At 37.2% G+C, this 26,327-nt stretch overlaps 1 protein-coding gene across 7 annotated transcripts in view; it reads left to right on the top strand.

The window, feature by feature from the left end:
• Positions 1-26,327, top strand: part of SOX5 (SRY-box transcription factor 5) — a 991,426-nt gene that overhangs the window by 875,834 nt on the left and 89,265 nt on the right. For all 7 annotated transcript variants that reach the window (XM_067695917.1, XM_067695916.1, XM_067695915.1 and 4 more), the window contains one exon: positions 13,960-14,045. In XM_067695917.1, the coding sequence (XP_067552018.1) occupies positions 13,960-14,045 (86 nt within the window). The remainder of the gene's footprint in view (positions 1-13,959; positions 14,046-26,327) is intronic.

The following is a 26,327-nucleotide window of genomic DNA, read 5'->3' as shown; positions in this document are numbered from 1 at the left end:
TTAAGAGCTACTTTAACAAATAATCTTCCTCGATGCTCTTTACAGGTTAAGTTCTTTTCTGGAGGTTTCCAGAATGATACCTTCTCCAGTGTTCTACTTTGCTCATTGTATCACTGGATTGGTTTACATGTTTATCTCCCTCACTTTATTAGAAACTCTTCTAGGGCAGGGATTGTGTGTGTGTGTGTGTGTGTGTGTGTGTGTGTAGGTTTTAATTTTTATAATGCCACAAAACTTTCCAGAACCTTTATAGTAGTTCAGTGGGTGAAAGGGTTTGTGAAGTTGACCCTGGATAAGAACATACTTGCTTTTGACAATCTTCCTCAGCCTACGTGACCTTGTTGTTTTTCTTACTCTGTATATAGCCCCCCAAAATGAGACTCTTCAATAGTGTCACTGTAAATAATTATTATCTAAATATTCATTACTTTAATACTAATGTAAGTAACATGCTTTCTGAGGGGTTATTGGGTTATTTACTATTAGATATATCATTTATATCAGTAGGTACTATAAGCCGATTGTATTCTGAAAACAGTTGATTAACATGCCTCAGTATATTTTTCAACTTTTTGAAAAATTTTAGTTTTGAGCTAGAATTTTCCATACTTGGCTTGAAAGAAGAAGCAAATTAATTTTGGAAAGGCTTAAGGAAAAACTGTTCAAATGGTTAAAACCTAGGAAAGAGTAGAAGAAATTACTTTTAACTAGTTGAAAGTCAATTTGAATAACACACATGGTTGAACTTTAAACGCCAGAATTTTCCATTATCTTATTTTTACTAAGTATCTCATGAGGTATTAACAAAATAAGCCTGTTGTAATATTTTAGTGCAGTTTATTGAGAGATGGCATAAATAGATGACGTATTTACTTCAGTAAAAATCTTTTTTCCCCAGTAGTTTCTGAATTTCTCTTTCCCCATTAAGCACTACCCTTGACCTTGTTTTGAAGTCTTATAGATTCTGTGTCCACTTCAGAACGCTGACACATGCATATAATATATTTTGAATTTCCTTAATTGAGTTAAATTGTTGTATTGGCCCTTTTCACATTTATGGTATTTGTATTTACTTAGTAACTAGGGCAAATTTCAATCAAACTAGTTCTGCATATCTTAGACCTGAAAAATTGATAATAAGGTAGATATGCTTCAAGTTATGTATGTTTGTATGTTGGATGGAGATGGTTGCATTAATATTGTGGCTTAGACACAAACCTTTTGAAATTAGTTGATATCCTATTTTTGATCATATGTTTATCTTGGAAACTGTATATGATTACAGATATGTAATAGTGATAGTACTCTTTTTAATTCTTGCTGCCAGTCTTTCGTTTTCTCCAATTCACTTAAACATCAACTACATTGATATGAGGCTGTATATGGCAAACATATTGTATTAGTTTGCTAGGGCTGCCATAACAAAATAGCACAAATTGGGTGGTTTAAACAACAGAAACTTATTTTCTCACAGTTCTGGAAGCTAGAAATGCAAGATCAAGGTATCAACAGTGTGGATTTCATTCTGAGGCCTCTTTCCTTGATTTGTAGATGGTTGTCTTCTCCCTCTATCCTCACATGGTTGTCCCTCCATCTGTGTTGTTTGTGTCCTAATCTCCTCTTTATATAAGGTCACCAATCAGATTGGAGTAGAGCCCACTCATATGACTTTATTTTACCCTAATTACCTCTTAAAGGACATATCTCCAAATACAGTTACATTCTTAGATACTAGAGGTTAGGACTTCAACATATAAAATTTGGGGGTACACAATTCAGCTCATAAGACATATATAAATTATTTAGCTTGTGTGTGTACATGTATGTATGTACACATATATGTGTATACACATGTACAGTATGGCATATGAATAACATAGTTATGCACATATATATGTGTATCCAAAGGAAAGATAACTATATTCATTTCATTACTATATATTCATGAATGTAGGAAATGAAAAATAATAAGATTCTTATATGCATATGCAATTTTTAAGCATTATGGAACTGTCTGGATTTTAACTAATGAGCTCTAAATATGTGTATAATACTCAATTTGTTATTAAGAATTAGATGCTGGTAGTTGGAAAGTGCCGTAAACACCTATGTGGGTGTTTGCCATCAATCCAAATTTATGAGTAAACCTGTATCCCTAGGTTAGAGCTCGGAGTCATCTTTAAGACCTGTTACTTAACCTCTTTAATTAAACTTGTTAAAACTTCATTTCATATCCGTTGCCCTTTGGCATCCAAACATCTTCAAGTCTGGATTATGAAAAGTTTCTCAGCTCCCTGCTTTCTGTCTCTTTTGCTTTTATTCTGTAACCTGTGAGTTAAGCTGGTTTTCTCTCCATTCCTGCAGCATGTCACGCTCATGCTATGATACATTTCACCCTGTCTAAAACATCTGCCCCACACCTGCAAATCTTCAAGGCCAAGCTCACTCTTATTTTCACCTTTATTCTTTAAATATTGAAGCCTGGAATTAGTTCTACCTTAACTGCTGTAGCACTGATGGCCAATACTACTCAAATAAGTTCAAATAATTAGAAAAGAGAGACTTGTAGTAAACAGATAGAGACCAGGTTTGGTTTTGTTTTTTCGTTTTTATCTCGCATAACACCCAGCAGAATTCTAGTCACATGGTAGATGATATAAGTGCTTATTAGTTGATTTTCAATAGGGAAGGTAAATTATATAAAATGAATTGTCAATGTGAAGAGCACCGTAGCCTCTAAACTTCTGCTTAGTTTATTTTAATATTATAATCATTAAATAAGGAATATAAGTGAATTACATAATTTTAAGTATTTAAATTGTCGATTCTAATAGTCATAATATTTGTTATTTCAGCTAGTTTGCATAAACACAAATTCAGCTTTTAAACATCTAAACTTCCCTTTATAAAATCAGATATAGTATTTTCTGGATTAAATATTAAAAATTCCAAATGATAAGTAAAGCCTTGTCAGATAACATCAGTTTTTTCCTATTTACTGGATCTTTCTCATTAGCATATAAGCATGCTATAATTTTTACAAACGTATACCTTTTAAGTAGTTTTCTTTATCACACATCCTCCAATAGATACTGCAAAATGCCTCACTGAAATTGTCTGTTTTAGCACTTCTCAAATACCAACAAATAGTTTGGGAATCTTGTTAAAATTTAAATTCTAATTCAGAAGGTATATGCTTGCTGCTTTGACAAAGTCTCCCAGACCTTAGTGGCTTAAAATAGCAAACATTTGTTTGGACACAGCCACGCTCAGGCTCAGAGTCTTTCACGTCCCTGCAATCAAGGTGTTGGCCTGAACCGTAGTCATCTCTAGGCTTGACTTGGGGAGAAATTCACTTCCAAGCTCCCTCCTTTGGTTGTTGGCAGGCCTCCTACTTGTGCTTGCTGTTGGCTGGAAGACATCAGTCCTTTGCAATGTGAACCTCTCCATAGGGCAGCTCACAGTATAACTGCTTGCTGGGGAAGGGGGCAGGGGAGAAAGCAAGACAGAGCCAGAGTCTTTTTATAACCTATCTCAAAAGTAACATCACATCACTTTTGCCTTATTCTGTTCATTAGAAGGTAGTTACTAGGTCCAGTCCACAAGGGGAGGGAATTGCATAAGGACATAAATACCAGGAAGTGGGAGTCAGTGTGGGTTCCGCTGACTCTAACGGGTGCCTGCCACATTAAGTTTGTGGTGGAGTCTGAAATTTTGCCTTTCTAACAAACTCCTAGGTGACACCAGTGCTGCTCCTGAGAACTTCACTCCGAAAAGCAAGGATCTACACTTACTGCACCCAGTTCCTTTCTTTATTCATTCTCTGTTGATCTCACTGACTCCAGCTAGGCTCTCTCACCCCCTCATTCTGCTGAAATTGCCCTTGTGGAAGTCACCAATGAGTTCTATGTCACTAAATCCAGCATTTGAAAAACTTGATCATTCTTTCTGAAGATCTTTCTTGGCCTCTGGAACACCAAATTGATATACATTTCTCCTCAGTTTTTCTGCTAGTTACCTGTCTCCCTAACTATAAGAGTTAATATATCCTATAATCCAATCCTGGGACCTCTTTTTTTTATCTATAGTTAACTCCTACATGGTTACAGCTAAAATTCCAGATATATGCTGACCACTCTCAAATTTATATCTCCTATGGAGATTTCTCCCCTAAAATCTTAACATGTTTATCAAGTGCCTCAGCGAACACCTCTACTTGGATACTGATAGTAATTTCAGACTTAAAACGTCCAAAACAGAGCTCTATTCCTTCCCCTTCATCTCCCCCTCGCTATGCCCAACGTGACAGTCTTGCTTCTCATCCATGTTTGCAAATCCAACAAATAGTTCCACTCCGCAATCAGCTGTTCCAGTGAAAAACCTGGGAATCACCCTCGAGTCTTCTTTTATGTAAACCATCATTAAGTCTTGTCAGTTTTACCTCTTAAATACCACTTGACTTTCTCCATCATTCTTTTTTTTTTTTTTTTTTTGGCTGCATACAGTATTTGTTTTTCTCTTTTTGGCTGTGTTTGGTCTTCATTGCTGCGCTCGGGCTTTCTTTAGTTGCAGTGAGCAGGGGCTACTCTTCGTTGCAGTGCATGGGCTTCTCATTGCGGTGGCTTCTCTTGTTGCGGACCACGGGCTCTAGGCATGCAGGCTCAGTAGTTGTGGTGTGCAGGCTCAGTAGTTGTGGTGCACGGGATTAGCTGCTCCACGGCATGTAGGATCTTCCCGGACCAGGGCTCGAACCCGTGTCTCCTGCATTGGCTGGCGGATTCTTAACCACTGCGCCACCAGGGAAGCCCTCTCCATCATTCTTTATTCCAACATCACCACTCTAGTCTGGACCATCATTACGTTATTATGGAAAGTTCTGCATCTTTTTATTATTGATTACAGCTTCCAACCTTTAGCCCAAGTGGTTTTACTCAGTCCATCTATTTTCCATGTTCATGGTTTCCTTTATCCTGTAGGATCAAGTTTAGATTCTTTACATTGTACATAAAGCCATACACAATCTGGCCTGATTCCCTCTCCAGCCCCATTTATCTCTACTTCCCTACCTGCACTCTGCACTTGAGCAATTCAGGGACTGAGCTATGATATAACACTCCCATTTGACTCTGAGTCTTAATGAAAATCATTTTCCTTCCTGGAATGCTTCCCTTCTTTGCCTGGCTAGCTTTCATTTAATTCAAGATTCAGCTTAAACATGACTTCATCCTAGAGGCTGTCTCTGACCTTTTAGACTATGTTTGGGGTACCCACAATATAGTCCATAGCACTGTATACTTCTCTATCTTAACAGTCATTGTATTTTATACTAATCATTGAATTATCTTTGTCTTATTTTCCCTTTAAGCTGTAAAGCCAGATTGGCAGAAGTAGACTCAGGTATTCTGAAGCCTGAAACATATAATTTTGGGGACTCTATTTAAGAATAAAAATAAGAAAATTATATATATATATAAGATCTTCATATACATTAAGTACAAAAGAGAATATTTATGAAAAGAATCACAACAAAGTAAAAAATTAAGTGAGCTGACAAAGATAAAAACATATGACCCTGTGAACACACTGCTAGGGGCCCTTTCCAGAACCCCAAAGCTTAAGCTTCATTAAATTTCCAGTAAATACACCTCTTGACATGAGTCTTCTTTAAAGCTCTATTTCTGGGGGCTTCCCTGGTGGCAAGTGGTTAAGAATCCACCTGCCAATGCAGGGGACACGGGTTCGAGCCCTGGTCCAGGAAGATCCCACATGCCGCGGAGCAACTAAGCTCGTGTGCCATGACTACCAAGCCTATGCTCTAGAGTCCGCGAGCCACAACTACTGAGCTCGTGTGCCACAACTACTGAAGCCCGCACTCCTAGAGCCCGTGCCCTGCAACAAGAGAAGCCACCGCAATGAGAAGCCCGGGCCCCGCAACAGAGAGTAGCCCCCGCTCACCACAACTAGAGAAAGCCCACACGCAGCAACAAAGACCCAGCGCAGCCAAAAATAAGTGAATAAATAAATAAATTTATTAAAAAAACAAAAAGCTCTATTTCTAGTGTCAACAGTAGTGTTTAACACAAAGCAGGTACTCAATAAATATATATATTTTTCTGGTCAATTGATCTTTTCTTTATAACATCTTTATTGGAGTATAATTGCTTTACAATGTTGTGTTAGTTTCTGTTGTATAACAAAGTGAATCAGCTATACGTATACATATATCCCCACATCCCCTCCCTCTTGTGTCTCCCTCCCTCCCACCCTCCCTATCCCACCCCTCTAGGTGATCACAAAGCACCCAGCTGATCTCCCTGTGCTAGGCGGCTGCTTCCCACTAGCTATCGGATTTACATTTGGTAGAGTATATATGTCCATGCCACTCTCTCACTTCATCCCAGTTTAGCCTTCCCCCTCCCCGTGTCCTCAAGTCCCTTCTCTACATCTGCGCCTTGCTCCTGTCCTGCCCCTAGGTTCTTCAGAACCACATTTTTCTTTTAGATTCCCTATATATATGTTAGGATATGGTATTTGTTTTTCTCTTTCTGACTTACTTCACTCTGTATGACAGACTCTAGGTCCATCCACCTCACTGCAAATAACTCAATTTTTTTTCTTTTTATGGCTGAGTAATGTTCCATTTATATATGTGCCACATCTTTACCCATTCATCTGTCGATGGACAGTTAGGTTGCTTCTATGTCCTGGCTATTGTAAATAATGCTGCAGTGAACACTGTGGTACATGACCCTTTTTGAATTTTGGTTTTCTCAGGGTATACTCCCAGTAGTGGGATTACTGGTTTGTGTGGTAGTTCTATTTTTAGTTTTTTAAAGAACCTCCATACTGTTCTCCATAGTGGCTGTATCAAGTTACATTCCCACCAACAGTGCAAGAGTGTTCCCTGTTCTCCACACCCTCTCCAGCATTTACGGTTTGTAGATTTTTTTTTTTTTTTTTTTTTTTTTGCGGTACGCAGGCCTCTCACTGCCGTGGCCTCTCCCGCTGTGAAGCACAGGCTCCGAACGCGCAGGCTCAGCGGCCATGGCTCACAGGCCCAGCCGCTCCGTGGCACATGGGATCCTCCGAGACCGGGGCACGAACCCATGTCGCCTGCATCGGCAGGCAGACTCTCAACCACTGCGCCACCGGGGAAGCCCGGTTTGTAGATATTTTGGTGATGGGCATTCTGACTGGTGTGAGGTGATACCTCATTTTGGTTGTGATTTGCATTTCTCTAACGATTAGTGATGTTGAGCATCCTTTCATGTGTTTGTTGGCAATATGTATATCTTCTTTGGAGAAATGTCTATTTAGGTCTTAGCCCATTTTTGGATTGGGTTATTTGTTTCTTTGGTATTGAACTGCGTGAGCAGCTTGTATATTTTGGAGATTAATCCTTTGTCAGTTCCTTCGTTTGCCAATCTTTTCTCCCATTCTGAGGGTTGTCTTTTTGTCTTGTTTATGGTTTCCTTTGCTGTGCAAAAGGTTTTAAGTTTCATTAGGTCCCATTTGTTTATTTTTGTTTTTATTTCCCTTTCTCTAGGAGGTGGGTCAAAAAGGATCTTGCTGTGATTTATGTCACAGAGTGTTCTGCCTATGTTTTCCTCTAAGAGTTTTATAGTGTCGGGCAATACATTTAGGTCTTTAATCCACTTTGAGTTTATTTTTGTGTATGGTGTTAGGGAGTGTTCTAATTTCATTCTTTTAAATGTAGCTGTCCAGTTTTCCCAGCAGCACTTACTGAAGAGGCTGTCTTTTCTCCATTGTATATTCTTGCCTCCTTTATCAAAGTTAAGGTAACTATATGTGCATGGGTTTATCTCTGCGCATTCTATCCTGTTCCATTCATCTGTATTTCTGTTTTTGTGCCAGTACCATACTGTCTTGATTACTGTTGCTTTGTAGTATAGTCTGAAGTCAGGGAGCCTGATTCCTCCAGCTCCATTTTTCTTTCCCAAGATTGCTTTGGCTATTCAGGGTCTTTTGTGTGTCCGTACAAATTGTGAAACTTTTCACTCTAGTTCTGTGAAAAATGCCATTGGTAGTTTGATAGGGATTGCATTGAATTGTAGATTGCTTTGGGTAGTATAGTCATTTTCACAATATTGATTCTTCCAATCCAAGGAAATGGTATATCTCTCCATCGGTTGGTATCATCTTTAATTTCTTTCATCAGCGTCTTAGAGTTTTCTGCATACAGGTCTTTTGTGTCCTTGTGTAAGTTTATTCCTAGGTATTTTATTCTTTTTGTTGCCGTGGTAAATGGGAGTGTTTCCTTAATTTCTCTTTCAGATTTTTCATCATTAGTGTATAGGAATGCAAGAGATTTCTGTGCATTAATTTTGTATGCTGCTACTTTACCAGGTTCATTGATTAGTTCTAGTAGTTTTCTGGTAGCATCTTTAGGATTCTCTATGTATATTATGATGTCATCTGCAAACAGTGACAGTTTTACTTCTTTTCTGATTTGGATTCCTTTTATTTCTTTTTCTTCTCTGATTGCTGTGGCTAAAACTTCCAAAACTGTGTTGAATAATAGTGGTGAGAGTGGGCAATCTTGTCTTGTTCCTGATCTTAGTGGAAATGGTTTCAGTTTTTCACCATTGAGAATGATGTTGGCTGTGGGTTTGTCATATATGGGCTTTATTATGTTGATGTAAGTTCCCTCTATGCCTACTTTCTGGAGGGTTTTTATCAAGTGGGTGTTGAATTTTGTCAAAAGCTTTTTCTGCATCTATTGAGATGGTCATATGGTTTTTCTCCTTCAATTTGTTAATATGGTTTATCACATTGATTGATTTGCGTATATTGAAGAATCCTTGCACTCCTGGGATAAACCCCACTTGATCATGGTGTATGATCCCTTTAATGTGCTGTTGGATTCTGTTTGCTAGTATTTTGTTGAGGATTTTGGCATCTATATTCATCAGTGATATTGGCCTGTAGTTTTCTTTTTTTGTGACATCTATGGTTTTGGTATCAGCGTGATGGTGGCCTCATAGAATGAGTTTGGGAGTGTTCCTTCCTCTGCTATATTTTGGAAGAGTTTGAAAGAGTGGTGTTAGCTCTTCTCTAAATGTTTGATAGAATTCACCTGTGAAGCCATGTGGTCCTGGGCTTTTGTTTGTTGGAAGATTTTTAATCACAGTTTCAATTTCATTGCTTGTGATTGGCCTGTTTATATTTTCTATTTCTTCCTGGTTCAGTCTCAGAAGGTTGTGCTTTTCTAAGAATTTGTTCATTTCTTCCAGGTTGTCCATTTTATTGGCATAGAGTTGCTTGTAGTAATTCCTCATGATCCTTTGTATTTCTGCAGTGTCAGTTGTTGCTTCTCCCTTTTCATTTCTAATTCTGTTGATTTGAGTCTTATCCCTTTTTTTCTTGATGAGTCTGGCTAGTGGTTTATCCATTTTGTTTATCTTCTCAAAGAACCAGCTTTTAGTTTTATTGATCTTTGCTATCGTTTATTTCATTTCTTTTTCATTTATTTCTGATCTGATGTTTATAATTTCTTTCCTTCTGCCAACTTTGGGGTTCTTTTGTTCTCTTTGTGTAATTGCTTTAGATATAAGGTTAGTTTATTTGAGATGTTTCTTGTTTCTTGAGGTAGGATTGTATTGCTATAAACTTCCCTCTAGAACTCCTTTTGCTGTATTCCATAGGTTTTGTGTCATCGTGTTTTCATTGTCATTTGTTTCTAGGTATTTTTTGATTTCCTCTTTGATTTCTTCAGTGATCTCTTGGTTGTTTAGTAGTGTATTGTTTAGGCTCCATGTGTTTGTATTTTTTAAAGTTTTTTTCCCCTGTAATTGATATCTAGTCTTATAGCATTGTGGTGGGAAAAGATACTTGATACGATTTCAATTTTCTTAAATTTACCAGGGCTTGATTTGTGACCCAAGATACGATCTATCCTGGAGAATGTTCTATGAGCAGTTGAGAAGAAAGTGTATTCTGTTGTTTTTGACGGAATGTCCTATAAATATAAATTAAGTCCATCTTGTTTAGTGTGTCATTTAAAGCTTGTGCTTCCTTATTTATTTTCATTTTGGATGATCTGTCCACTGGTGAACATGGGGTGTTAAAGTCCCCTATTATTATTGTGTTGCTGTTTTTCCCCCCTTTTATGGCTGTTAGCATTTGCCTTATGTATTGAGGTGCTCCTATGTTGGGTGCATAAATATTTACAATTGTTATATCTTCTTCTTGGATTGGTCCTTTGATCGTTATGTAGTGTCCTTCTCTGTGTCTTGTAATAGTCTTTATTTTAAAGTCTATTCTGTCTGATATGAGAATTCCTACTCCAGCTTTCTTTTCATTTCCATTTGCATGGAATATCTTTTTCCATCCCCTCACTTTCAGTCTGTTTGTGTCCCTAGGTCTGAAGTGGGTTTCTTGTAGGCAGTGTTTATACGGGTCTTGTTTTTATATCCATTCAGCCAGTCTATGTCCTTTGGTTGGAGCATTTAATCCATTTACATTTAACGTAATTTTTGTTATTATTTTTTTAATGTACAGACAACAATTAAGGTAATTTTTGATACGTATGTTCCTATTACTATTTTCTTAATTGTTTTGGGTTTGTTATTGTAGGTCTTTTCCTTCTCTTGTGTCTCCTGCCTAGAGAAGTTACTTTAGCATTTTTTCTGAAGCTGGTTTGGTGGTGCTGAATTCTCTTAGCTTTTGCTTGTCTGTAATGGTTTTAATTTCTCTGTCAAATCTGAATGAGATCCTTGCTGGGTAGAGTAATGTTGGTTGTAGATTTTTTCCTTTCATCACTTTAAATATGTCCTGCCACTGTCTTCTGGCTTGCAGAGTTTCTACTGAAAGATCAGCTGTTAACTGGTGGGTTTTTACCCTGCTCATTCATCTGCTGTGTGTTTCTCTGTCTTCTCATTTTGCTTAACTTACTGTGTTTGGGGTCTCGTTTTCGCAGGCTGCAGGTTCATGGTTCCCGTTGTTTTTGATGTCTGCCCCCAGTGGCTAAGGTTGTTTCAGTGGGTTGTGTAGGCTTCCTGGTGGAGAGGACTGGTACCTGTATTCTGGTGGATGAGGCTGGATCTTGTCTTTCTGGTGGGCAGGACCACATCCGGTGGCTTGTTTGGGGGTGTCTGTGAACTTATTATGATTTTAGGCAGCCTCTTTGCTTATGGGTGGGGTTGTTTTCCTGTCTTGCTAGTTGTTTTGCATGGGCTCTAGCATGGGAGCTTGCTGGTTGTTGAGTGGAGCTGGTTCTTAGCGTTGAGACAGAGATCTCTGGGAGAGCTCTTGCTGTTTGATATTACGTGGGGCTGGGAGGTCTCTGGTGGTTCAGTGTCCTGAATCCGGCTTTCCCACCTCAGAGGCTCAGGCCTGACACCTGGCCAGAGCACCAAGGCCCTGTCAGCCACACAACTCAGAAGAAAAGGCAGAAAAAAAAGAAAGAAGTAAAATAAAAGTTATTAAAATAAAAATGTATTATTAAAATAAAAAAATTTTTAAAGTATTTACAAAAGAAGAGAGCAACCAAACCAATAAGCAAATCCACCAATGATAACAAGCACTAATAACTACACTAATATAAACATAAATATCAGAAATTATTCAGTCGCCTACAGCGAACGCCATGCTTACAGCTGCTCCAAAATCCACCACCTCAATTTGGGATGATTCGTTGTCTATTCAGGTGTTCCACAGCTGCAGGTACATCACGTTGATTCTGGAGCTTTAATCCGCTGCTCCTGAGGCTGCTGGGAGAGATTTCCCTTTCTCTTCTTTGTTGGCACAGCTTCTGGTTCAGCTTTGGATTTGGCACCCGGGGCGGGGAGGGGTATGGAATGCAGGGCGAGCTTTAGGCAGCAGAGGCCGGTGTGATGTTGCACCAGCCTGAGGCATGCTGTGTGTTCTCCTGGGGAAGTTGTCCCTGGATCACAGGACCCTGGCAGTGGTCAGCTACACGGGCTCCCGGAATTAGACTCCTGTGATTGCACACAGGTTTCTTGGTGGCAGCAGCAGCAGCCTTAGTGTCTCATGCCCGTCTCTGGGGTCTGCGCTGATAGCCGCGGCTCGCTCCTGTCTCTGGAGCTCGTTTAGGCGGTGCTCTGAATCCCCTCTCCTCGCGCTCCCCGAAACAATCGTCTCTTGCCTCTTCGGCAACTCCAGACACTTTCCCGGACTCCCTCCTGGCTAGCTGTGGCGCACTAGCCCCCTTCAGGCTGTGTTCACGCCGCCAACCCCAGTCCTCTCCCTGCGCTCCGACCAAAGCCCGAGCCTCAGCTCCCAGCCCCGCCCGCCCCGGCGGGTGAGTAGACAAGCCTCTCGGGCTGCTGAGTGCCAGTCGGCACTGATCCTCTGTGTGGGAACCTCTCCGCTTTGCTCTCTGCACCCCTGTTGCTGCGCTCTCCTCCGCGGCTCCGAAGCTTTCCCCCTCCGCCACCCGCAGTCTCCGCCCACGAAGGGGCTTCCTAGTGTGTGGAAACCGTTCCTCCTCACGGCTCCATCACACTGGTGCAGGTTCTGTCCCTATTCTTTTGTCTCTGTTTTTTCTTTTTTCTTTTGCCCTACCCAGGTTCGTGGGGAGTTTCTTGCCTTTTGGGAGGTCTGAGGTCTTCTGCCAGCATTCAGTAGGTGTTCTGTAAGAGTTGTTCCACATGTAGATGTATTTCTGATGTGTTTGTGGGGAGGAAGGTGATCTCCACATCTTACTCCTCTGCCATCTTGAAGGTCCTCTGGTCAATTGATTTTTGACAAGGGTGACAGGACTATTCAATGTGGAAAAGAGTAGTATTTTCAACAATAGTGCTGGGACAACTTTTTGCTTATTGAGATACAGCAGAGGGGGTGTGACACCAGGACCCGGAGGCCCAGGGCCCTTTGTGGCCGGGGAGCTTTGGTCGCAACTCACTGCTTCCACAGGTGGCCATGGTACCACAGGCCTCTCGAGCGCAGGGGCTCCCTCAGTAAATACTTTTGAATGAATATATTAACTATTATTTTCAGTTATATTTCCATACATTTGACATTCAACAAGCTTTTCACAAATTATAGTTCTACAAAAAGCTTTGTATATTAGAAAATTGTTCTTATATCAATAGTTATTTTACATTTTGCTATGGTTATATTTCAAACAACTAACAGTGTTCATATCTGTTAGCATATCATGGGCTCTGTGCAAAAAGTCTGAGGTACGTCTTTACTAAGAGGAAAAAATTCTTTATTCACATCAAAAACATACATTATAATCTTCTATATGTGACTATATGTTTGTGTGTCTCTCTATATTTTTATAGATCATCTGCATTAAAACTTTAATTTTAAATTACTAAAATTTTAGTTTTTTAGATATTCCCACAAAGAGAAACCCCTTGGGGAAAACCCATCTATTTTCTGCTTTCTTTATAGTATATTTTTTTAAACATTTGTCTCTGGAATAATAGAGATACCAACATTTTATATAACTTTTAAAAATGCATTAAATGTTATGACGAATTTGTCCACAGGTTATTCGAATCAAGACTGTAACATAGCATTAAAAAGATAAGCTACTTGACCTAAATCTTTAGAGTTTAGTTTGTTAAAATAGAATTAAGTTTAGTTAAGTTCCTTTTATAATAACATTTTAAATTTGCTGAGGAGTTGGTATGCTCATATCAAGATTATCAGGTGTGTGTATGTGTGTGTGTGTGTGTTATAAAGTGCAGCCCTCTGATCAATGCACACTCTTTCCTCCCATTTTCCTAAATACATCATGAAAAAAGGATGAGGTTTCCGCCTTAATTGCTTGTGCCTTTTATTCACATTCCTCTCTCAGCCAGAATTGTGAAAAGAGTGTTAGTAAAAAGCTGCACAATAGAGCTTTTCATTAGGCCTCAGCAAGGCACACAAAAGAAGGCTTTTGGAAAGAGTGAATGCATGAGTTTAATTTGCAGGTGGAGAGTAGATAAAAGGTGCTGACGCCTCTATTATTCTCTTACGTAGGTGACCCTTACCCTGTACAGCTGATCCCAACTACCATGGCAGCTGCTGCTGCAGCAACACCAGGCTTAGGCCCACTCCAACTGCAGGTAAGTCAGGAAACAATACACCAGAGACAAAGGTTAAGTAAATATCGAAAACAGCTATTATCGTGTTAACGCAAAATAAAACTGACTAGTGATATTTGTCTCACATTTTTTTGTTTTTGAATTTATGTCTACTGATTCTTAACCCAAAGTTGGTTCTTTTAATTTTTAGCCCAGTTTTCTGTACTAAAGACAGTTTATTGTAATTTTTTTTATTGCCTGGTATGATTTAACAAAATGAGCTGTAGTTTTGCTTTGATTACTGTATGCCATAATTTCGTCACAGAATGGTCCTCACCAAGATAAAAAGAACAAAAAACCTACAAAAGATATTCAGATACTTATGGATCAAGATAGCTTACAAAAATTACATTTAAAATTGTTCAAGATGCCCAGTATTTTTGAAGCACTCTTTATTCTCCTGCTAATGCCAGCTCAGTTGGATAAGCAAGGATAAGTAGACCAAATAAGCAGGTGCCTAAATGAGCACAACTTTATCCAGACATCCTAATTAAGACCTTTTTTAGCTCGGCAGAAGACATATTCCCATATATCCATGAATGTCAGTGCTAACTTTACCAGATGTCCAAGTGATTTTAGAAATTTTGTCTCTGGAGTTGGAAAGAATATCAATTAAATTATATTAAAGTTATCTTTCGTTAACTGTTTAAGTCTTTGAATCAGCATCCTACTGCCCTAGTTTCTGTTGTTATGGACTTTATAGTTACACAGGTAATGGGAATAACAAATCATCCAATAATAGGATTAATCTCCCCTTGTGAGAAGTTTTATATTTTCCTTTGCCTGAAAGACGCAGTAAGCCATTAAAGCCAAGTATAAAGCACTCATGCTTAATAAAATTAAGTTGTATTCATGAAAGTGCATTGTCATGACAGATGACCCTAGCCTATAAGGAAAATATAGTTTAAATTGCAGCATCAAGAGACAGTTACATCTGGTCAGCACAGAGAGTTGTCAGACCTGGTGGGGTTCTGAGAAACCAGCTGAGTCTCACAGGAGGAACTGAGACATACTGTGTTCTACAGAGGTTAATAACACCCATTCCTATTCTGCCTTTTCTCCGAAAGCTACAGTGTTAATGTCTGTTTCTTTGAGCTAGAAATAACCTTGGAAATAACCTGTTGGAGCCATGGGGACAATAAAAGTAACAACATTTGTTAGCTTTTGAAATCTGAGAAATAACTACAATACAAAGAAGTGGTTATAATAAGTAAAACTAAAAAGAGTAGTGGGATTAAAGGAAGAGGGAAGAATATCCAGCAATAGGTTTGAATGTGGAAAATAGGAGTTTTAGAGATCTAAGCTGTCAGTTTTCAAAACAAATTAGACATTCTCACTTCCTTTCACCATTGGATTAGTGGTGAGAGGGAGCGAGGGCAAGTTGCAGGCATCTCCTATGTTTCATTGTAGAATTCTAGTAGAAGGTAGCTTTGTTAGGCAGCAGTCCAAACTTATTTTTCTATAACGATAGTATTAGACTATTTGACACAAATTAAATTTTATTTCTGCCCTTATAATGTGATATCAGATTCCGTTAAAATTTAAAGATACAAAAAAAATTTTGATCAGAAAACAAGAAAAAAGACACCAAACATATTTGCTTTTGCCTCAACTATAATTTGATCTATAAATGGGATAAAGATATTTTGTGTAAGTGGCATTGTACCCATTAAAATAAATGAGTTTTGTTAGGATCTCAGTAAATCAGCGCTGCAGTACAACAAGAAAACTAATAATCGTAACTCTTTCATGATAAGCCATTAGCTACTATTAAAACACAAACATGTAACCACACACACACACACACACACACACACACACGCACACACAGACTTTTTTTGCTTTTGATTAAAAAACAATACTCAAACCCAAACACATATTCCAAATGCATGTCATGGCAGAGAATCTGGCTTTTCTTTTAGTGGACTTACTCTCACCTTTGCTAGGGTGCCTACACCAACCTACTTTTCTACTCCTATTCCTAACACTGTATTCACAGGTCCCTAACCTTGACTTCACCTTTCCCCGAGCTGCAAAGGAGACCTGTAATACTCTCCCTCCCTTTGCATTAAAATAGCATGCAAATTCTTTTCTTCTCCACAAACCTTCCCAGACAGGTCAGAGAAAAGCTAACTACAATGCCTGGTCAGAAGTCTTATCTTAACCCTAACCCAGCATTCACCCCAATCTTGTGAACCTACTTCTGAGAAGTTTCATCTCAGTGGAGTATAATGTATGAGCCAGTTTTAATTTTCTCTATACTCTGCTTTGAGTTATACTGCTAAATCTCCGTTTTCCATCCCTTAATAATACCTGGAGGAGACTTCATCACTTTTGAGTCCCTTTCAGTTACTAAGATTCTCTTTCAATTATTGAGATTCAGTCCTAGGTTCTTATGCTAGGTTCTCTGGTAAGGCTTTCACACAAAGATTTCTCATTTAATTCTTATTACAACACTTTTTGCTATGTATTAATAACTCCATTTGACAAAGAAGGAATCTGGATCACAGAGTCCAAAATCCATGGTTTTAAAACAATTATACTTGCTTTTCTAAGTACAGGAGATTTTATTTTAAACTTTGGAGACATTGCCCTTCTTAGGACATTTGCTAACTTAGTAACCTGCTAATACAATTATAACAATAATGCTGATTAATTGGTACTAATACAAATCCTCTATATGCAATACTGAAGGAGACAGCAGGATTCATGATGGCTATCTACTTCACACTCTGCATTGTCTATTTCATACCTATTTCAGATATATGTTAATTCAATCTTCTCCTTTTGAACATCTAGATCCAAGAAAGGACCCTATAAATATATTTCTACTCATGGTTGACTTTGTTTACCTACCATTTGTGTTTTCTTTTGAGATAATCATTTACATGCAATTGTTCACACTTGGATAATATTAAGTAAAACCAATAACCAGGGCCTTTATTAAAGAAGAAATAATGATTACAGTTGTCTTAAAAGAAAAGCAAAATGACATGTTTTAAATTAAACCACTGTTTATTACTTTATCGCTTCATGTTCCTGGATAAAATAATAAAATACTTACTATGCAAAAAAAACACATAAAAAATCACCTTACTGTATACTTTTATGAGCAGTTAAAATAGTCTAAGCATTGTCAAACATTTATTTTTTATTTATATAGAGAAAATGGCTTAATGTGGATTATGTATATAAAACATACAAATTAACATGTTGTGCCCAGGCACCATTTTATTTCTTTCTTTTATAACAAAATATCTGTCCTTGTCTCCTCTGAGCTTTTTCCAGAGTTTTTAAGTCTTTCTGGAGCTTCAGATACATATAGCCAACTATTTGTTGGCTACCAAGAGGAAACACAGACGTTACACGCATAATAAACTGACTACAAAATGGGCCTCACCAATTCTCTTCCTTGCCCCCAGACCTGTTCATTTTCTGGTCTTAGCAAATGGCTCAACCCCAGAAACCATGAGCACTATGTTCAACTTCCCTTCTTCCCTCTTCCTCTGGACCTATTCATTCACTATCTATCTATTCATTCTACCTACTAAATACATCAAGAATCCATCTGTTCCTTTGCACGATACTGTCACTCTGTGGGTCAGGCTACCCTCATTGCTTCCATAATTTACCACAGTAGCCCTGAACTGGCCTTTCCTTCTTCATCTTGCCCCTTCAGTGCACTCTCTACTATGTGTTTGTCAGAATGATCTTTAAGATTTTAGAAAATCTGGCCATGTCCTTCTCCTACTTAAATACTTTAAATTACACCTTGGTGTTTTCAAGTTCTCTCTCCCCTCTGGATCTTTACATGTGATGTTTTCTCTTTCGGGAAACCTACTACCCACCTTTTTTTACCAAGCAAACTCCTACTTATCCCTGAGGTTGCAAGTCAAAACCTCACTTTTTCAGGGAAGTTTTCATTGTCCCCAAGTCTTGATTAATGTAGGTCTTATATATGCTGGGAGCACACTGTATTTCCCCTCTCATAGCACTTATAGAATATGTTTTAAATCCTACTTTCTGGCTTCTACCAGATGGCAAAATCTATGAAATTACTGACTCACCATCGTTTGCACTTAACCAATGCTTGAAATATTTAATGGACTCAGTAAATATCTATTAAATGAAAAGGTGAAGAATGAATCTTAAGATTACACTTAAGGGGCTTCCCTGGTGGTGCAGTGGTTGAGAGTCCGCCTGCCGATGCAAGGGACACGGGTTCGTGCCCCGGTGCAGGAAGATCCCACATGCCGCAGAGCGGCTGGGCCTGTGAGCCATGGCCGCTGAGCCTGCGTGTCCGGAGCCTGTGCTCCGCAACGGGAGAAGCCACAACAGTGAGAGGCCCGCGTACCGCAAAAAAAAAAAAAAGATTACACTTAAAATAAATTATCTATTTTTGTTAACTAGCTACCCTTCTTTGAAATAGTGGAATTAAGCTGAATATTAATGATTAATTTCCTATATAAATTAATTTTCATCCTTATGAAAACACTACATACCTGTTACCACATTTGGCACTACAGTATTTTAAAATTATGTTTATGATAGTTCTGCTCCACACTACCTCGTTCAGTGTGCTGCGACTACACTAGACTCTTTTCTGTCCCTTGACTTGCCGAAGAATGCTCCCACCTTAGAGTTTGTCATTACCTGTCCCTCTGCCTGGAAGGCTAATTCACCTCATTCAAGAATCTGCTCTAATGTCATCTCTCCTAGACCTAGTCTAACTAACCGCTTGAAATCATAAAATAACCCTCCCAGAGGTACCACACTTCCTATTATTCTGCTTTTTTTCTATAGCACTAGTCATCTTCAAACATACTGTATAACTTACATATTATGTTCCTTATTTATTGTCTGCCTGTTTCAAATATTCTCTAAACTCCACCAGAGCAGGGAGTGTCATTTTGTTGTTGTTGTTGTCCAATAATGTATCATAATGTATCTCACGTGCTGGGGGCGGGGAATGCCTAGCAAGTAGCTGGTGCTCAGTACCTAGGAATAAAATGAAGCAACTATCATGAACTAATGGTCATAATCATTTTAAATAAAATAACAAAGCAGTGTATGATTAATTTCTGGAATAGATTATATTAATTTAAATACCAGGGAACATTATATTTTTAACCCTTATTAAAAGATTCTTAGCATATGAGAAATCTGTAGGTCTATCTCTTCTGCTCCTTCTTCCCTTTATCTTATTTGTAACCTTGGGCTGCTGCATAAAGAATGCGTTTTAGCATTTATTACAGTTTGTGTAATTCCTTTAAAGTTATAATTTGCAAAAAGACCAAACATTTCAACATTAGTTTATTCCTATGTTGTGCGTTAACGGATGTACAGGCGTAGATGAGACTATGAATTGATAGAGGTGCTTTTGACTCAGTATGCCTCACCTTGCCAATACAACACTAAAGGAAATTATTTCTAAATAATGGAAAGGTATATTATCAAAATACAGTAACTAGCCAATTAGCAGTCTCATATACTGTTTACCCCCTTCTCTTTTTTCCTCCTCTTCTCTTTTTTCTTTCCCCTTCCTCTTCAAACTACTTATTTTTCTTCCAAGAGCCAAGGATGCCTTTTGATATTTGTTCTCCTAATATTGTCTCTTTTTAAAGGAGGGAGATTAACTTATACAGAAAACTAATCTAGCTTCATTTCAATATGAAGAAGTGAGTCTAATTATTTAAGCAAAATAACTTACACTTTGAATCTTTTGGATATTTGTGACTAGATAAAATCAGCTAAGCAAATCGTCTGTTTCTAATTAATGAAACCAAATGATGGCAGCAGTCCATCTAACATTTATTTCTCATATTCATTGTCATTAATTTGCATTTTACTTAATGGGCATCGTGAACTTTTTAATAGTAAGATTTGTAGTGTATCCTATTTCTGTTTTTTAACAAGGCTTCTAAGATTGGAAATTAAAAGGAAATATTTATCCACTTATTTCTCACTTTATAAATACTGTATTTGTGTTGGCCAAAAGATGGTTGCCACCTGTTCTACCTATAGGAAGCCAAAAATGTCAACTCCAACCAATGATTAATAGTGATAAGCAGGGGAGAAAAAGATTGAAATTCTTTTTGGATGGTCATATTTTAGTCAACTAAGCAAGTAGCTTTCATTCAAGAATTTTTATTGAATTAATTCACCTTTTACTGATTTTAGTAGGATTATTTTTAAAATGCATAATAATATTTTTGGAATAAAGACTCAAAATTGCAAATTGTCATAAATGAAATCACATAGGGCTACAGTTCCAGCAACCAGTAATATCAATAACATGAATCCTCTGGGATAGAGAATATGATAGATGACATGTGATCACAGGAGAGAATGAATTATACAAAATATCAACTAAAATCAATCATTTTTCCTTGCTATCAAAGGTACATGGAAGTCATAGTGGAAATGGCTTCAGTTTCTATCTGATAGAGAGTAACATCAAGGTAGATGTAGATGAAAAAATGAAGTTCATCTTTTTATCAACCTCCTGCCATTCTCTGAAGGAGGTCAATAATTATGACAGGACACAGATAAATGTTTCATATTTCCCAGAGCCTTGTAGGTGAGCATGGCTTTATGTGTCTGACCAAGAGAAACCCCTAGAAAATCAATAACGAGGAAATAACCATGTGGAGAGGTCTAGATATGAGGCTTTTTACCTTCTTATTGAAGGATGAATACTTACAAGGATGAATACCTGTAAAATATTCATCTTTACCTACCTAGGCACTCTACTATTCAGTTTAACTCTTACGTCACAGTCATTTCCATTCAGGGTGAAAAATGATCAACTGCTCAACATTTCAGTCGCAACCCTGGTGTGTTGTTTGCTCTCAGACTTCTGTCTGCGTGAGTGAGTTTTCTTGCAGGTTAAAAGAATGAATTCCCTCTTTTCCTCTCTCTTCGACCCTGAGCCTGCAGGGCAGACAGACAGAAGCACACATATGATTAAGACAGCACAGCTGCAAGTGTGAGTCATTTGCATATGTATTAATAGAGGCAAAAAAAAAAAACCTCAACAACAATTAAATTATATACAGAGACATTCTGCATACTAAAGAACATATGCAAATAGGCCTGAAAAAGTGCAGCCAACATTTTCTCTGACTTTTCCAGGCCCATATGGGCTAGAGTCAGAACCCAGCAGTGTTCAAGAATCTCCTTTAAGGAAAAACCTAGTAGGAACTACTTCCACAGTTATTACCACCCCTAGGGTTCCCGGGAGCTGTTTGACATTTGGGCAATGGAGACAGTACCGGCAGTGTCTTTTTCATGCTATTTCTGTATTTCCTTGTTTCCAGCCGCTTCATGTTGTCTCATTACGTGCTAACAGAGACATCAGTACACGTGTGCTTTTCCACACTACCCATTTTTATTGTATTTACCAATCAAATGGTAAAGTTTAAAATTGTATTTGAAGTTCTCCCATTGCCTGCACTAAAGTAATGTAAACTATTTATCAGTGCCAGGTTTCCTGGTCGCAAGTTCATGCCCATTCCTCAATGGCATTCTGTGTTCTCTTAATCAAAACATGCTTAGGTTACTCTAAAATGTTTCTAGGCTAATTGCTATACATAAAAGGATTGCTAGGCTCAAGGCCAACAGTAGATGCAATCCTAGGAACAATACCAGTTTACTGTAATTTTAAAAGTATACAGGTTTTTCATTTTATCAAGAAAAACAGAACTACTCAGTTCTCTAGTCTTGGCTATATATAAGAAAGGAGAGAAACTAATATTCTTCAGATTCACAGATTGTATTTATATTAGAAATTTGTCATTCAACCTAATTGCCAGTTTAGTTTATATTACTAGTATCCTTTAATTTATTCAAGGAATGTCTTACGAAGACAAATGCAATCTTAGGAGTAAAATTCTACGTAAGTAAAGGTTATCACCTTAATAGAACCAATAAGAGTCTTGAGCCTAAAGAACCCAAATGAAGACAGATGCTCCTTAAGAGAAACAAACTCTGGTTGTGGTACCAGAAAACTGTTGAATATTATCCATTATTTGTATGGCTAAATCTCAAAGCATGCAGCTGGAATATATAAATTATATTACATATAACTGTTAAACCTAGGGCGCAAGTCTTCGTAGTTAATTAATTATATACAGGAAAACTTAGTCTCTCAGCAGGGGATAATTAGAGGGAAAATAACATAGACTAAAGCAAAAAATTTTATTATTATATTAAGACATTATCTTTAGATTAATATTTTAAGAGGCACTGTTATTTAGCGAGAGGTTAAAAGGATGGTACCTGCAGCCATCTGTGCCTTAACTCATGGTTCTGCTATTTACTAGCTCTGTGATTCGGGGCAAGTTACCTAACCTCTCCATTCCATAGTTTTCTTGTCTGTAAATTATGGATATACATGATATCTTATTGTGAGAATTAAATGAGATAATATACATCAAGTTCTTAGAGCAATAAAAGTATTAATTACAATTTATGAAATACTATGTCCTAGGTAATAATAAATGCTTGGTAGTATTAGTTGATTAATAAATGTTATTAGCTGGTAATTTTTTATAGCTTAAAGGCAATCTTGCAAGTGAGGACTTGGCAGACTCTTCTTATGTGGATTTATTTTGCAGTTCAGCATCTAAAGCAAGTTAGTAAAATTGAGGCACATTGTCTTATTCATAAGGAAACAATTTTTTTCCCCTGTGTGGTATAATTTTAAGCCCCATCACAAGAATCTATAGGAGGCAATGAGTTTAATTATCCAAAAAAAAAAAAAGCCCAAGTAGTTATTTAGGAGTATAGTGTTCTAAATTTTGCTATTGCTCACTCTTTATCTCAATATTTATATCTATAAAATGAAAATAATGCCTCCTGTCAAGTCCTATTTTTCCTTGAATGTAATGCAAATTAATTGTCTCTATGAGCTGCCAGCAACTATTCTAAATGAATAGCTTATAAAGTTTAAAATAAGTTATTTACGTAGATGCTTTTAGCGTAATAACATATTTTAAAATAAATAATATAAAATATTATTTTATATAAAATATTTTCTGGTATAACCCTTCAAAACATACTCTTCTTCTAACTATATTAGTAGAATATACACCAAGACATCTTACCTCTTATCCTACTCCTTTATTATAGAGCTAAACTGTTTCTCATAGAAATTTGAGAAAATTTATAAACTTTTCATTACTTCCTTTAAGGAAATAGTTCCTATGTTTTCATACTTTAATGTGGAAGCGAATTATTTTATAAACCCCATAGTATCCCAGAAATTTTATTTACTCAGCAAATACTTATTCTTTGTAAGTGACTAAGCTAAGCATCATAAGGAATGCAAAGATGAATTAGTTAAGAATCCTTGAGGGACCATAAAGGAGCTTGAAATTTAAGAGAATGAATGGAGTGTGAAAGTGGAATAGAATTTGAAGAAAGTCATACAACCTCCTGTCCTAACAAGTCTATTTGAAATAAAAAGGACCTCAGAGACCTTTAAAAGCAGTTGTTTCAAACTGTTCACAGGAGTCCGAGTGGCTCCAATCGCCACCAAACAGTACCATTCACTTTTATTTGTTTTATAGATTGAGTTCTACTGGCTGAGATTGTTTGAATAAAAGATTCTGCTGCTAAAATAAAATTTAAAAATCATTCTTCTATTCCAACTCTTGAATTTTATTGATGAGGCAATTTAGACTTTAAGTAGTGACCTGGCTAAATCAGATATTAACAGAAGTGTGCCTATAATCCTAGCAGCTGAAAGCTAAATCTAGCTTCTTCCTATTTTTCCATGGTATCCTTACAAATATTTAAATGCATATATTCATATATATTACTTTTAAGTTGTTTTGTGTAAAAAGAGGGGAGAAAAATTGCTATTTTTGCATTTAGACTTAAATTAAGGATGAATAAAACAATAGATAGGATTTGCATATTAGTAACAATGGCAACCTTCTGAATTGCTTTCATTTTGCTGAGTTCACTGATTGTGCTCTGTGAATTAATTCTTTTGTGAAAAGCTATTGAAAGATCAAGGAATTCAGAAAACAAAACAACAGAGAAGTGTGCTGTTTCATATCTATTTGTTCGTAAAAGGTTCAAAGTGAGATTGTTTACATGACAAGTATTGTTGATATTTTATTTGCTTCTTAGAAGAAAGATAGTATTCAAAAGTTGATTATATAATCATGCAGATAAGATTTTGCAGTGATGAATGAAATGTTCTGAGAGAAAGACCAAGGAGAAAAACCATGTTACAATTTTGAGCTACATTTGGTTGGCAGGTGACTTTGCAAGATTTGAAGATAGAGCCCTATTCGATTCCTTCAGATGAAAAGCTTAAGCCAGCCCAGCATATTTCAGATTTGCTGTTTCCTGTGGAAGTTTCTCAGTATTGTCCTGCCAAACTTATGGAGTGAAAAGAAAGGGGAGGAGGGAAAGGAATCATTAATTATTCCATCTTTCTTAATCCTGACCTTTCCCTTAATGCCATACCCCCTTTTCTTACCCAGCGGCTTCTTGGATAAAGGAAGGAGACAGGAAGAAATGGAGGAACAGACTCAAAGTATGCTCCCCAATGATTTGGTACAATGAGCATTGGGCCAGCAGAGTTAATACCTCCAACAGGGGAATTGCAACAATGTTCTCTCTTGCTTTTGCCTTTCTAGAACTTCTTCAATGTAAAATGAAAAAAGTAATCTTGATACTGTGCTCTACTATACTGTGCTCTAGTCTATACAGCTCGTACAGATATGACTAGCTTTCCCCTGAATTTAGTTCTTCGGTTTTCAAGGAATCTTAAATTGTTAGTAATAGTACAGTTAAAACATTTGGTTAACATATAGAAGATAAGCCATGACATTTAACTAAACAATTAAAAAAAAAAAAAGCAAAGGCCCTTAAAAGTTCTTCATTTTTATTCTCTTCTTGATTTGATTCATCTTGCATCTGGTTTCGTTCCAGAGGAATTTTAAGTTTGGATGTTTTAGTTCACCTTAGACACAAGCTAGCATTAAATGCAGTATGAAACTATAAAATATATAGTTTTCATAGGCTCAGTCTTTGCACTGTAACCATCTAATCATTTATTGGTACAGTAGTACAGTAATCCGTTAGATGACCTGATGACTTATGCTTTTTCTTTTCTTTCTTTAAAGCATGTTTGTCAGTTTGTAAAAAACATTAAAAAATTGTTTTTAATTGTTTTAAAGTAAATCTTACAAATAAATGATATTTAAATGGAACTTATAGTATGATGGGTTATGAGCTTGAGCTCTCCTGAATACCTCTTAGTTTCAGTTTCTTCCCTTGTGAAATGTGATAATTTTGTTCCTACATGATAAAGCTGTTGTGAGGATTAAATGAGATAGTATGTACAATATGCTTAGTATAGCATAAGCATTCAGCCATCATTAGCTGCTATCATCCTTGTTGTTATATCCTGTATTCAGGGATTTCTCCACTGTCAGAAATGAGCCTAATAAATTCTTCCATATTTCAAGTTAGCAAGTATTTTTCTAAGATATAGCAATTATGTTCTGTAGTACAGAGGTGTATGGCAAATTGAGAAATCCATCTCAATTTAATTTGGGGTTGAATGCACTCTTTGAGAGCCATTCCCCCATGTTTAATGCAAGCCGAAAGTCTTTATGAAAGTAAAACATGCTTTCAATATAAAAACCTTTGTTCGACATGTAAGACTACACAAAAAAACTGTTTCAATTCTTCCTAAAAACGAAGAGAATGTATCTCCCTATTTCTTTCCATTCCATACGAGTTACTAGAGCATCTTTGCTTTTATGACATTGACAATTATTTGTGAATGGAACAAACTTTTCCCTTTGAAGGGAAAGCTGTATGTTATTGGAAAGTTACAGTGTTTTATTGTAATGGGGAGAGTTTTACAGCAGGGCTGGATGGTTAGGGCATAATAAAGGCATGCAAAGCTGTTGGTATATCATGATCCCTCTAACTTCCCAAACTGTTCAGCAAATAAGGGATCAACAAATAAGGGATTAACAAATAAGGGTCCTGCTCTCAACTTGCTTCTGAAGTGATATGTGAGTCTGGTCTCAGGTCATTTAATCTGGCCAGCTCTCAAGTTTTCTTGTTTTTAAAATACAGATAAGTATAGCTGTTCTACCTATATATCATGGAAGAAGGGAGGAAATGAAACAAAGCACTATGAAAGTAACCACGAGCCTCAGAAATCCCCAGGAGTCTTTGCACCTTACAAGTGGACTTCTCTGATTCCTGATACATTTATTCATGTACTGT

This window comes from Pseudorca crassidens, chromosome 11, assembly GCF_039906515.1.
Source record: "Pseudorca crassidens isolate mPseCra1 chromosome 11, mPseCra1.hap1, whole genome shotgun sequence".
Lineage (NCBI taxonomy): Eukaryota > Metazoa > Chordata > Mammalia > Artiodactyla > Delphinidae > Pseudorca > Pseudorca crassidens.
Note: the sequence above shows the minus strand (reverse complement) of the source record. Positions and strands in the feature narration are given on the sequence as shown.